General features: G+C 35.3%; 1 protein-coding gene across 1 annotated transcript in view; it reads left to right on the top strand.

The window, feature by feature from the left end:
* LOC105000618 overlaps positions 1–15,545 on the top strand; it is a 122,291-nt gene that overhangs the window by 102,215 nt on the left and 4,531 nt on the right. Inside the window, 2 exon segments of the mRNA XM_010856563.1 lie at positions 2,695–2,799; positions 3,595–3,648. Coding sequence (XP_010854865.1) covers positions 2,695–2,799; positions 3,595–3,648 — 159 coding nt within the window.

The following is a 15,545-nucleotide window of genomic DNA, read 5'->3' as shown; positions in this document are numbered from 1 at the left end:
GTTACCCTGCCCTTCCTCCTCCATGGAGTGGGCTCCATTGCTCCCTGGCCGTACCCTATGTAGGCTTCTGTTTGACCCAGTTGTGTGGAAATGATGGTAAGAGTGCTCCAGCTTGTTTAATTAACAGCAAAGAAGAAGATCCAATAATAAATGAAATAGAAAAGGCCATTTTTATCATAAAAATTCAGTAATATATCTTTCCCAAGCTCTGAAGCGGACATAATCAGAGGAAACTCATTTATCTCTGGAATTACAAAGGAATAGCCATATAAAATAGCTACTGTTCATTACAGAGAAATGGGAAGGAGTAGAACAAAAGAAAAGGTGAGAGCTCAGTAGAACACAAACCAGTATGTAGCTACCCGTATACACTTTTCACGTACGTTCTGAGAATGCTCCCATTTCTAGCAGTGTGATGTGCTATGTGCCTGGATATTGAAAACAACTAATAATGTGGATAGAATCTAATTTTAAAAGGATTCTTAAATGTTTCCATAAATGTATATACTTAAGGAATATTGATACCAAAAGCCTGGAACCCAAAGAAGAAGAGCCCTGAAGCCACATTTCACTCTCTAAACATTTGCTGAACTAAGTGAATCTAAGCAGTTTTGACAGTCTGCCAGAACTCAGTGGAAAGCAAGCAAAACCCAGAGCCCGCCCGAAGTAGGAAATATGGTGGGTTTGATCCATGGGTTGGGAAGATCCACTGGAGAAAGAAATGGCTACCCACTCCAGTATTCTTGCCTGGAGAATTCCATGGACAGGGGAGCCTGGTGGGCTACAGTCCATGGGGTCGCAAAGAGTCAGTCACTACTAAACAACTAAGCACACCTGCCCTAAAGCTAAGACTTGAAAAGCTATGTATACAGCATGAGAGCGAATTAGAAATATGTCTCTGGACTGCAAGGAAGACTGTCTTAACTCAATTTATAAACACAAGGTGACCTTTACACAGGCTTACTTATCAAATTTGCACTAACTTAGTCTGAGAATTTAGTTTAAAGTAATCCTGAAAGAAATTTGGAACTGTGGTGTTGGAGAAGACTCTTGAGAGTCCCTTGGACTGCAAGGAGATCAAACCAGTCAACCTAAAGGAAATCAGTCCTGAATTCATTGGAAGGACTGATGCTGCAGCTGAAATTCCAATACTTTGGCCACCTGATATGAAGAACTGACTCATTGGGAAAGACCCTGATGCTGGGAAAGATTGAAGGACAGAGGAGAAGGGGATGACAGAGGATGAGATCACCAGAAGTTGGATCACCAACTCAATAGACATGAGTTTGAGCAAGCTCCAGAATTTGGTGAAGGACAGGGAAGCCTGGCATGGTGCAGTCCATGGGGTCACAAAGAGTCAGACATGACTGATCAACTGAACTGAACTGAATTCTAAAAGACTAATGCCCCGGGAAACTAACATAAGCAAATTCTGATCCTCCTCTGAAGTATTCCTATTCTGAAGGATACTCATCTTCTCAAAGAATTTCACATACACAGAAGTTCCTGGTCTAAAATTACTAAACACATTGGCACGATGAGTAACTAAGCATGGCATGATGAGTAACAGCCATCATAAATAACATATTGCAGAATCAGATTTAGATTTTGGAATTATCAGACAAAAAAATGTTAAACATTCTTAATATAGTCTAAGAATTAAAAAAGAGGCCTTGAATATGTGAATGAAGAGCAAACAAGATTTGATAAAGAACCAAAGAGATCTTCAAGAAATAAAAACAATAGAAATTTATAACATTAGATGGATTGAATGGTAACTTTAAAAAAGCTGAAGAAAGAACTAAGGAACTTAAGAAGTTATGAAGTATGTAGCACAGAAAGACCAAAAAATGAAAAATGTGGAAGAATGATTAAGAGACATACAGAATAATAAGAAAATCTAATGTATTTTTAATTGGAATGCCAGGAAGAAGAGAAAGAATGAGACAGGATCAATATTTGAAGAGAACTTTCCAGAAGAGAGAAAGGGTATCAATTTAAAGAAGCCAAGTGAATCCCAAGCAGAATAAATAAAAAGAAATCTGTACTGGACATACATACTTGAAATATGCAACATATCTAATTTATTGACTAAAAGTTTTGGATTCTAGACTTTATAGACAGTGAGCTTTCAGAGATTCATTTTCTGCTGATTTAAAGCAAAAGGCTTAACTAAACCAAAATTGTTTTTGCTTGCAAAGTATAAAAGTAATAATCAAAAGATTACTTACCATACAAATAGTGCAAAACAAAAATTATTATGGAAGCCTGAGGCCCTGTTTTTTTAAAGATACTTTCTAACAAGTAGCAATACATGTTTTTATATACACTATATTAATTAGTTAATACAAGGCATATAATTTATATGCCTTTCTAGATGAAATTTATGTACCTAAGATTGCATTTCTCTTAGCATAATGCTAATTTCAAAACTATCTGGAGAAATACTTAAATTTCTGTTTAGTGAAGAAAAGAACCAATATTTGGCTTTTTTTTTTTTTTACCACTTACATAATCAGGGTGGTCATAAATGCTAGTTTTTTATTTGTTTACAACACATTAAAGTACCCACAAAATTATAGTGCATGAGTGAAAATGTTACTAGTTAGCAGCTTTTGTTGTAATAACTCACTGATTTTTATCCTTCTAAATAATTATAATAATTCTTTTTATCACCATTTCTGTCTTTTCTAGGAAAGCAGATAAATGTCAGTGACCTAAAAAATGCTCTAAAAGACATGAAAGTAGAAGTCACAGATAACGAATACTTGAATTTAGTAAAAACTCTACCAGTTGATGGTAAGGATTTTAAAATTATATATGTATTCTTCAAATGGCTTTAGAGTGCTTGACTGTGTCGTTTTCTTCTAAAATAACTCTGTATTGCTAGCAAGTTGTTATTTTTTCTTTTTGTAATCATTTTGGAAAACTTTCAGTACTTGATTTTTGCCAAAGAAAATCTGGGTCATTTAATTTATATTATAGTAGGCAATAGCTATTTCACTCATTCCTACCAAAAAATTATATGTATTACTGTCCTTGATTCCACTAATATGCCTGATAGTAAGTGGAAGGGTGTGAAAATGGAAGAGTAAAGGGTACAAAGGAAGAAGTCAGAGATGAAAGAAAATCAAATGGGATATACAAGGTTTAGGACGTCCCTAGTAGCTCAACTGGTAAGGAATCTGCCTGCAATCTGGGAGACCTGGGTTCCATCCCTGGGTTGGGAAGATCCCCTGGAGAAGGGAACAGCTACCCACTCCAGTATTCTGGCCTGGAGAATTCCATGGACTGTATAGTCCATGGGGTCCCAGAGAGTTGGACAAGACAGAGAGAGCAACTTTCACTTTTATACAAGGTTTAGATCAATAATCATTGTTTTTATCCAAGAGCTAATAGATTTGCCTCATTAAAGTCTTTCTCCAAACAAATTTTGTTACTATTTGAGAGCAAATAGGTACATTTCAGGAGAAAAGAATTACTAAAATTCTCTTTTTGAAATTATGAGATTAGGGGAGGAATTGCAGAATTTTTTTTAGGTGAATCCCCTTTTTATTTTTTTTTCTCTGACATGAATTATGCCTTTTCTTACAGTTGAAGGAAAGGTGTTTCAAAAAAGGTTGCTAGACAGTGTGAAGAATCTTAAAAGTGAGTGAAAAGTATGATGAGAAATCAAATAAATCTGAGATATTATTGTATATTTTCATATATGCTAACTTATTTTTTATTACATTAAAAATCCCATATGTGTATTTTCTCAGTAGTTATGCATATGTTATACATGTTATGCCATAAATCCCTGGAAAATTACCCAGTCCTTTTAAAATTTGCACTTTGTTGATTGAATGAAAGATGAAGTCGAATTATCAGTTGATCCTCCTTGTACCCTTGACTGGGTGTTACTGCACCTTAATGTCTTCTTGATTAAAGTGTTAACTATAATACACATGAATTAATGCAGATTTTTCTCACATCTTGGTATCTTTCTTGCCTCTTCTAAGGAGGAAAGATTGATATGACTAACCTGGTCACATTTTTGGAAAATATGGGGATTGAGCTTTCACATAAAGAGCTTGAAGATTTTTCACAAAACCTGCCAGTTGATGGTGAGCATTGTAGATAAAAATTTATTCCCTTTAGGACATCTTGGGTTTGAGAACATCTGTAAATTAATGATAGTACTTATTTGGTATTAACAGGGCATTTTTTTTGTTTTGTTTTGTTTTAATTTTATTTTATTTTTAAACTTTACATAATTGTATTAGTTTTGCCAAATATCAAAATGAATCTGCCACAGGTATACATGTATTCCGCATCCTGAGCCCTCCTCCTTCCTCCCTCCCCATACCATCCCTCTGAGTCGTCCCAGTGCACTAGCCCCAAGCATCCAGTATTATGCATCGAACCTGGTAACAGGGCATTTTTAACAGCTTGTAGCCAAACTCATGTCTCAAATGAAAACACATCCTTGTATCTTCACTAATCCAAGACCAACAAATGTTTTCCACTGTGAATAATAAAAATTGGTGAGAATGCTAACAGATCAAAAAATGAAGAAGAGGAAGTAAGATGGAATGAGAACTATTTTAAAGAAACATTAAATAATGTCAGAAGAAAAAAACAACCTATAATGAGGAGTAATTACATGTATGCCTCAGTTGTTCTGATATAAACAGAAGATTAAAAGGAGACAGAAAAACACCAAGAATTTTAAAAGAGCATAATGATACTCACTGTTGGGTATAATGTGGGATTAGGGTATTATTTATATTAATACAATGAACATTTTTCCAGGGTAAAATAAATTAGTTACCAATATTAATCAAAGATGAAATGAAAATATAAATAGGCCAATAATGATAGTTGGAAAAAACTATCAAATAAGTATACCTATCAACCACCACCCATCACTCCAACAAAAGGTGACAGGCCTGCAGAGAATAAATTTGAGAATAAATTCCTTCAGATTTTCAAGTAATTGTTTGTTTTAATGCTAGCTAAACTGGTCCAGAGGAATCCAGTTTAAGATGATGAGAAAACATTATAAACTAAATAAAAACATTTAGTTTTTATTTCCTCCAATACCTAACAAAGGAGCAACAAAAATGAAAAAGTAAAAAATCCACAAAGGAAGTTTAACATCAATCAAATAATATAAAAAGACCAATCTAATGCCATAAATATTTAAAGGAGACAACCAGAGAACCTATGAGAATAGGGAGGGAATGGAGACACATATGTATAGAGAATGGACTTCTGGACACAGCGGGGGAAGGAGAGGATGGGGCGATTTGAGGAAGTAGCACTGACATACATATACTATCATGTGTAAAACAGAGAGGGAGCGGGAAGCTGCTGTATAACACAGGGAGCCCAGACTGGTGCTCTGTGAGAACCTATAGGAGTGGGATAGCGGAAGGAGAGGAAGGAGGCCTAAGAGGGAGGGAGTATATATGTAATTATGACCAATTCTCATCGTTGTATGACAGAAACAAATGCAACATTGTAAAGCAATTTTCCTCCAATTAAAAAAAAAAAAAAGATTCTAAAGTAGAAACTATTGCAACAGAGCTAGGCTCCTCTGAGCCTCTCTCCTCCCGCAGAAATTAAATTGGTGAAATCCAGAGAGTTATCACTAAAATGCCCAGATCTGGAATGAAGAAAACTGGGTACATAACTTTTTTCTCTCTCCATTTATGAGGAAGAAGAAGAAACAGTTGTTGGGGAGAAATGGCTACAACAGAGAAAATGAATGATTGGAATCACTCATTGATAGAAGTAAAAGCTTCAGAGCTCTAGGCTGAATTGGGGGTCTCATCTGAAGCCCAAGAATACCATCCCATAGGCAGATCTGGGGTTTGGTGAAATGTCTTTACCAGGGTCTCAGAGCAATGACCCCTGTTGGGACATTTAAACAAAGTTCAGATACGAGAGCAGGGCTCAAGTATAAAACCACATGACATACCTCACTCTACCCTTAGATTACAATAAAAGTGGGTAGAACAATTTTCTTCAAATGCCATCTCACTGAAGAAAGCAAACTAGTCTCAGATGCTGTAGAAAGGGCTATTAAAAGATATATTAAATCCTGAGAATAAAATGAAGATCTGGACAGAGTTGCTGAAGCATATGCAAGATTGGAAAAAAAAAAGGATATGGTGACAATTCTAGCATTAACACAGTGAAGAAAAACAGAAAAGTGAAAAGGGAAGGTAAGAAGATAGGATGAAGGAAGATAGCATGCAAAAGACAAATAATCCATCAAGTAGAAAATATAACCTAAGGAACAATGAAAAAGAGGTTGTTGACAATTAATTCATATTAAAGGGCAACTTTAATGGGTTCAATAAAACTAAAGCTCAAAAATGAGATGGTACCAATACATATAAATATTAAAAAGGTAAATTGCAAAACTAAAAAAAGAATAAGTACAAAAAGTCATTATAGAATTATTAAGTAAATTATAAACATAAAAATTTAAAAATATAAAGCACTAAAAATCATATTACAGTGTGAGCAGACTTGGTACAGTAAATACAGAGAAAAAAGATTAAAATTATCAAAAATCTAGTAGATATGGATGATTCACAAAGGCATCCACCATAAGAATATCAAATATCTTTAGAAGAGAGTATAACAATTAAAACTTTTTAATCAATGATAGTTTTTAAAAAAGAAAATTTCTGTAAAATGAAGGAATGAATGCAGATCAAAAATGTCACACCAGGCTCCAGAAAATGGTGATCCAGAGTGCCCTACCGTGAAATATTTTCTAGTTTGCTTACTGAACTTTAAGGAAAAATGAGAATTTTTCAGATGCACAGATGATAGAAAGCAGGTAACAGATGAGGAGAGGAAGTGATGGGTTTCCAAAGCAACATTCAACTCCAGAAAAGAATGTCAGAGTATCTACAAAGGTGAAAAAGCGTGACAAAGAGTATTATGTACAACTATGATGTCATTCAAATATACATAAAAATTTTATATATAAATATAAAATTCCAACTTTTAATAATATGGGAAAAACTAAATGAATTCAGCACCTCTTGAAAAAAAGATGATGAAATATAGTTAAGAAATAACTTAAAATTGAGCAAAAGGAAACAATAGTGAAAAGACTGGTGGTGACCTGTAAATCTGTTTGAATACAGAGCAAGTACTAGACAATTGTGGGGATGATAGATACAAAATAACATGTTTATATGTGTCAGTGTAACAATGAAAACATAACTAATAAAAACATGAAAGTGAGGGGGGAAATGGGAGGAAGTGAGAAAATGCTTTTCATAGCAGGAAATCAGGTGATAGTTTTTAAAATTGAAAGATTAAGTTTGAAAATATGGCTTCACCTCTGTTTTTCATATTCTTTTAAAATTAACTGGACATCTTCATAAATATCTCTTGTACTGAGGTATATTTATTAGAAATTGAAGATTCTTATTTTTAAAACCATATATATAGTACTTTTTGAAAATAATTCTCTATATCTATCTTACCTCTGCAACTTCTTGAAAATAATTCTCTATATCTATCTTACCTGTGCAACTTCATAGATGAGAGTCTGTGGAATGACCAGTGATTATTTCTATGGGAGATAGGATTTGGAGTAATGTCTTTCCTTTTCCTAGTACATAGAGAAATATATAATACATAGAGAAAAGTGTGTAAAACATGAATTTCCTGTGTAACTAATGGTTATAAAACAAACAGCTGTATACTCTCCACCAACATCTAAAATCCACCGTGTTCTCTTTCCTAACACTACCCACTCAATTTAATCATCACCATGATCCTTATGGTAATCACTACTTCAGTTTTATTCATATTTTACCACATAAATATGCATCTCAAATTTTATAGTTCACCCATATTTTGAACTTCATATGAATGGAATCACATAGCAAGGAACATTTTGTCACTGGCTTCTTTTTAGTGAGTATCGGGGTAACTTAACTGAAGGTTAAGTTTATATTTTTCTGATTAGTAATGAGATTGAGACCTTTTTATATATCTATTAATTATTTGTGTAGCCTCTTTTGTGGACTGCCTTTTCAATTATATTGCCTGTCTTTCTACTGTGATTTTTTTCTTATTGAACTGTGGAAGTTCTTTATATATTCTCTGTATAGGCAATTTGAGGCTAATTTGCAATGCAAATACTGTCTCTTTGGCTTGCTTTTTCATTCTTTTAATGGTGTCTTCCAGTGAACAGAAATTCTTAATTTAAATGTAGTCAAATATATCAATCTTTTCCCTGATGGTTAGTATCTTTTATACCATATAAATCTTTTCCTATCCTAAGGTCATTAAAGTATTGTCCCACATTATCTTTTAAAAATTCCTTTGTTTTGCATCTCAAATTTAACTAACAATCCACCTGGACATGATTTTTGTATATGGGATGCCGTAGGGGTTAAGTTTCTTTTCTTTCTTTCTTTTCTTTCAATTTTTCAACAGCATATTTGAAAATACCATCAGTACTATCTTTTCTTGCTATAGTGCCAACTTACTACAGTCAAATAACATGGATCTCAGAACAGAGTATGAATTCATGTAGTATAAGGTAGGGGAGAGAGGTAGAGTCTCAGTTCTGCCCTACCTAGCTTACAGTGTGAGTATGGGCAAAAGCCTTTCAGTTTCCCTGGGGACTTGCCTCTTCAAGTATAGACTTGAGGAGGGTGAGCTAGATGCCTTTTAAGAGACCTGTCGGATTCATGTCAATGTATGGCAAAACCAATACGATATTGTAAAGTAAAATAAATAAATAAAACTGAGATTAAAAAAAAAGAGAGAGAGAGAAAGACCTATCAACTAAAAGAATCTAAGTCAGCTTGAGATCCCATCTTTAAGCAGACATTTAGGTGGCAAAGAAATAAATTAAAAAACAAGTGAGTTAGGCATTTATTTTTGATGCCATCACCCAGAACTTTTCTGCACCACAGTGCAAGGAAATTGTTGCCTGATACTTTATCTAATGGTTGGTAATATTAAAGGTTGAACAAATGAGGCATCAGACAATGAAAATTTTACAAAAATGTAAAAAATATCAGGCCAATTTTGGATTTAGAAACAGTACATAACCTGCAGTCAGGGCTTCTTGCCTCCAAATTTTAAAAGCCATCAACCTGGTCAGAAAAAAATGCCAAGCCATTTTCAAGCCATTCAACAGAGATCCAATGACAGCACACCTGTTAAACATACATTTCCTAAAATCCTCCCAGAAAGGCAACTTTAATGAAATTAGTTCTAATAAAAGGATACTAGCGAGTGAGAAATACAATATTTTTTTTTTTACATAGCAGAAAATTGACACAAAAAGAGATGGCTTCTGCTTTTCTGTTCCCTAAAAAGAATACAAATGTCACTTCTGGAATCTAACATACAGGCTTAATTTTCAAAATATATAATTGTATTTTCTTCATAAGGCAGCCATACATAATAAACCCTAAGAACAAAACAGTCACAAACTTTTTCCATAAACCTGGACTTATTGAAGGCTTCCACTAGTCTCCAGGAGCTTACAGCCAGATTAGTCCTGATGTTTCAAATAATCAAGCTTTCTCCATAGCCAAAATTCCTTTTATGTTTGGGCTGTTGAACACAAGCTCAGGAGATAATTTGTCCATCTCTGTTCCTAAAGGAATTGCTGTGCTTTCTTTTCAATAAAGACTGACTCCATCTCAAACAACTTCTTCATCAGAGTCTCCTTTTGTCTTCATACCTTCTAGAATATAAGAAAATCCATTTCAGCTCCTGGTTTGGACACAGACTTCCACACGACTGTGTTCAGGGTTCAGACTTATCTTTAAGAAGTTCTTTACTGCAATGTGTCAGGGAGAGGGTAGCCTTGGGCTTGCAGCTTCCTCTTGCTTACAGCCCCACAAAGCTCACAGCTTTGTGGCCAGGACTAACAAAGGCTAACTTGTTTTTAATCTCAAAGGGAAATAATTCCATATTCCACCAGCAAATATTACTTTGTTGAAGGTTTTTTGTGATTTGGGGTTATTTACATAACCTTTAGTAAATTGGCACCCCACTCCAGTACTCTTGCCTGGAAAATCCCATGGATGGAGGAGCCTGGTGGGCTGCAGTCCATGGGGTCGCTAAGAGTTGGACACGACTGAGCGACTTCACTTTCACTTTTCACTTTCATGCATTGGAGAAGGAAATGGCAACCCACTCCAGTGTTCTTGCCTGGAGAATCCCAGGGATGGGGGAGCCTGGTGGGCCGCCGTCTATGGGGTCACAGAGTCGGACACGACTGAAGTGACTTAGCAGCAGTAGCAGTTAGTAAACTAAAGGAATTCTCTTCTATTCCTATTTTTGTTTTGACATTTATCCAATTCATTTTTTCTACACCTGATCATTGCATGTAATGAAGTGTTTATTGAAGTGATTATATAGTATTTCTCCTTAAATATATTAATCTGGGGTACTACATGGATTGATTTTCACATATTAAAAAAACTTTGCATTCCTGGAATATATTAATCATGATGGATTATCATTTATATATTATTGGATTCAGATTGCTAATATTTTATTGAAGATTCTTGCATTCTTGTTTATAAGAGATTTTCCTTATTTGTTCAGTCTTCATTAAATTTTACTAGCAAAGTTAAAAAAATATGTTGAAGATTATTTCTTGTTTGAATTCTCTGAAAGAGTTTTTTAAGGTGGCATTATTTCATTCTTAAATGTTTGGTGGGATTAACCAATGAAGACATCTTGAATCTGAATTTGTTGTTTGTGTTGTTGGAATTTTTAACTTCCAATTAAAAAGACTGTTTCTTCTTGTGTCAGTTGGTAAACTGTGGTTTTCTAGGAATTTGTCAATTTTATATGAATTTTTAATGTATTTAAATAAAATTATTTAATAACTATCTTTTTAATGTTTGCAAGATTAATATGGGAATCTTGCTCATTCCTAATATTGGTTATTTATGCCTTTCCTCTTTTTTTCTTGGTTAGTCTTACCAAGGGTCTAACAAGTATTAAAAGTCATTCCAAACAACCAACTTTTCACTTTGTTAAACCTCTACATTCTTAATTCTTTTTTGTTTCATTAATTTCTGCTCTTTGTAATTTTCTTTGATTTCATTTGCTATTCTTTTTCTAACTTAAGGTGCATGCTTAGCTTATTAATTTTTAATTTTTTTCTTTTCTAATATATTTTGAATTCTGATATATATTTTTTTAGTTATTCAGTTTAAAATATTTCTTAGTTCTATTGTGATTTATTCTCAACCCTTGTGTGTGTGTGCTGTTACTTCAGTCGTGTTCAGCTCTTTGTGACCCCATGGACTGTAGCCTGCTAGGCTTCTCTCCATGGGACTCTCCAGGCAAGAATACTGGAATGGGTTGCCATTTCCTCCTCCAGGGGATCTTTCCAAACCAGGGATGAATTTTGAGACATGATATATTTTTTAGTTCTTCAGTTTAAGATATTTCTTAGTTCTGTTGTGATTTATTTTCAACCCTCAGATATTCCCATGTGCTTTATTTCTAGGTTAATTGCATGGTAGTCGAAGAACCTACTCTGTGATTTTAATCCCTTTACATTTTATTGTAGTTTATTTTTCAACAACTTTATTGATATGTAATCTACATACCATACAATTTGCCCATCTGAAGTATTCAATTCAACAGGTTTTAGCATATTCATAGACTTATGTGACCATCACCATAATAGATTTTAGAACTTTGTTGTTGTTTTTGTTCAGTCATCCAGTCATGTTGGACTCTTTGTGACCCCAGCCAAGCCTCCCTGTCCCTCACCTCTCCCAAAGTTTGCCCAAGTTCATGTCCATTGCATCGGTGATGCCATTCAGCCATCTCTCCTTCTGCCCTCAGTCTTTCCCAGCATCAGGGACTTTTCCAGTGAGTCAGCTGTTCACATCAGGTGACCAAAATACTGGAGCTTCACCTTCGGCTTCAGTCCTTTCAATGAGTATTTAGGGTTGATTTCCCTTAAGATTGAGTAGCTTGATCTCCTTACTGTCTAAGGGACTCTCAGGAGTCTTCTCCAGCACTACAGCTCGAAGGTATCAATTCTTTGGTGCTCTTCCTTCTTTACGGTCCAGCTCTCACAACCGTACATGACCACTGGGAAGACCATAGCCTCAACCATACAGACCTTTGTTGGCAGAGTAATGTCTCTGCTTTTCAACACACTGTCTAGGTTTGTCATAGTATTCCTGCCAAGAAGCAATCATCTTGTGATTTCATGACTGCAGTCACTATCTGCAGTGATTTTAGCCCCCAAGAAGAGGAAATCTATCACTACTTACACCTTTTCCCCTTCTATTTGCCATGAAATAATGGGGCTGGATGCCATGATCTTAGTTTTTTTAATGTTTAGTTTTAAGCCAGCTCTTTCACTCTCCTCCTTCACCCGACATCAATATGCTCTTTAGTTCCTCTTCACTTTCTGCCATTAGAATGGTATCATCCACATATCTGAAGTTGTTAATGCTTCTCCTGCCTATCTTAATTCCAGCTTGTAACTCATCCGGCCCAGCATTTCTCATGATGCGCTCAGCATATAGGTTAAATAAACAGGGTGACAGCAGACAGCCCTGGTGTACTCCTTTCTTAATCCTGAACAAGTCAATTGTTCCATACAGACTCTAACTGTTGCTTCTTGACCCACATACAGGCTTCTTAGGAGACAGGTAAGATGGTTTGGTATTCCCATCTCTTTAAGAGCTTTCCACAGACTGTTATGATCCACACAGTCAAAGGCTTTGGTGTAGTCGATGAAACAAAAGTAGACAGTTTTCTGGAATTCCCTTGCTTTCTCTATGATCCAGCAAATGTTAACAATTTGATCTCTGGGTCCTCTGCCTTTTCTAAACCCAGCTTGGACTCTGGAACATTCAGTCAATCAGTTCAGTCGCTCAGTCGTGTCTGACTTTTTGTGACCCCATGAACCACAGCACGCCAGGCCTCCCTGTCCATCACCAACTCCCAGAGTTCACCAAAACCCATGTCCATTGAGTCGATTATGCCATCCTCTGTCATCCCCTTCTCCTCCTGCCCTCAATCTTTCCCAGCATCAGGGTCTTTTCAAATGAGTTATCTCTTCGCTTCAGGTGGCCAAAGTATTGGAGTTTCAGCTTCAGCATCAGTCCTTCCAGTGAATATTCAGGACTGATTTCCTTTAGGATGGACTGGTTGAATCTCCTTGCAATCCAAGGGACTCTCAAGAGTCTTCTCCAACACCACAGTTCAAAAACATCATTTCTTCGGTGCTTAGTCTTCTTCACAGTCCAACTCTCACATCCATACATGACCACTGGAAAAACCATAGCCTTGACTAGATGGACCTTTGTTGGCAAAGTAATGTCTCTGCTTTTTAATATGCTGTCTAGGTTGGTCATAACTTTCCTTCCAAGGAGTAAGTATCTTAATTTCATGGCTGCAGTCACCATCTGCAGTGATTTTGGAGCCCAGAAAAATAAAGTCAGCTACTGTTTCCACTGTTTCCCCACCTATTTGCCTGGAACATTACCAAACCCCAAAAGGAAACCTCTTACCCACTAACAGTCATTCCCTACTCCCCTCTTCTTCTCAGCCTCTAGCAACCATTAATCTGCTTTTCATCCCTACCGGTTTGCCTGTTCTGGAGATTTCATGTGTTCTGGAGAATCATAAGTGACTGGTTTCTTTCATATAGCATAATGTTTTCAAGGCTTATCCATTTTATATCATGTATCACCACTTCATTCATTTTCATTGCCAAGCAATCTTCCATTATATGGATATACCACTTTTTGTTTCTTCATTCATAAGTCGATGAACATTTGGGGTTTGTTTCCACATTTTGGCTATTATGAATAATGCTGCTATGAATAGTCTCATGTAAATTTTTATGGATACATGTTTTCATTATTATTGGGCATATTCTTAGGAGTGGAAATGCTGGAACATATGATAACTCTATGTTTAACATTTTGGGGAATTGAAATTATTTTACAAAGTAATTGTATCATTTTACATTTCCATCAGCAACATGTGAGGGTTCCAATTTCTTCACATCCTTGTCACTACTTGTTATTATCTCTCTTTTTTATTATAGTCATCCTAGTGATGTAAAGTGGTAGTTTTAATTTTTATTTATTTTATGTCTAATGATGTTGCACATCTCTTCATGTACTTGTTGGCTATTCATATATTTCCATTAGAGAAACATATATTCAGATTCTTTACCTATTTTTCAATTGGGTTGTCTTTTTGTTATTGAGTTATAAGAATTCTTTATATATTCTGTATAAAACTCCCTTATCATATGCATGATTTTCAAACACTTTCTCCTGTTCTGTGAGTTCCTCACTTCCTTGATGGTGTCCTTTGAAGCACAAATGCTTTGAGTTTTGATGATTCCAGTTTATCTAGTTTTTCTTTTGTCCCCTATGCTTTTAGTGTCATATATAAGAATGTTTTGCCTAATCCACAATAAAAATGATTTATTTTTATATTTCTTTCTAAAGGTTTTATAGTTTTAGCTCTTAATTTTGAGTCTATGATACATTATTTCTGTATATGGTATGAAGAAGGGATCTAACTTCAGTCTTTTGCATGTGGATGTATAGTTGTCTCAGCACCATTTGTTGAAAAGTCTCCTCTTCTTCATTGAACTGTCATGATACCCTTGTCAAAAATCAGTTAATAGTGAATACAGTGATTTATTTCTGAACTCTCAGTTCCTCTCCATTGATCCATATATCTAGCCTTTTGCTGGTACTTCACTACATTGATTACTATCACTTTTTAATAAGGTTTGAAATTGGAAAGTGTACGTCTTCCAACTTTGTTCTTTTCTCTGAGATTGTTTTGGCTATTCAAGATACCTTGCATTTACATTTGAATTTTAAGATTGGCTCTTAAAATTTGGCAAAAATGCCAGCTAAGATTTGATAAAAATGTTCTTGTGTTTCTAGATCAATTCAGCATGTGAGAGAGGGTAGGGGATAGTCACAGAGAATATTACCATCGTTTCAATATTAAGTGTTCTGATCCATGATCATGGGATATCTTTCCATTTATTTAAGTCAATCAATTTCTTGCAATAATGTTTTATAGTGTTTGAAGTATGAATTTTGTCCCTTTTTTTTGTAAATTTATTCCTCAGTGATAGGTGATTTGTTCTTTTGATGTTACTATAGATGGAACTGTTTTCTTAATGTTATTTTGGACCATTTATTGTCATTACTTTTGTGGGTTTTTAAATTTTATTTTATTTTTGGGGGGGTTTGAATTTTTTTTTATGTTTTAACTGTACAATATTGTATTGGTTTTGCCATATATCAAAATGAATCCACCACAGGTATACATGTGTTCCCCATCCTGAACCCTCCTCCCTCCTCCCTCCCCATACCATCCCTCTGGGTCGTCCCAGTGCACCAGCCCCAAGCATCCAGTATCGTGCATCGAACCTGGACTGGCGACTCGTTTCATATATGATATACATGTTTCAATGCCATTCTCCCAAATCATCCCACCCTCTCCCTCTCCCACAGAGTCCAAAAGACTGTTCTATACAT

This window comes from Bison bison, unplaced genomic scaffold (assembly GCF_000754665.1).
Source record: "Bison bison bison isolate TAMUID 2011002044 unplaced genomic scaffold, Bison_UMD1.0 scf7180017864371, whole genome shotgun sequence".
NCBI lineage: Eukaryota > Metazoa > Chordata > Mammalia > Artiodactyla > Bovidae > Bison > Bison bison.
Note: the sequence above shows the minus strand (reverse complement) of the source record. Positions and strands in the feature narration are given on the sequence as shown.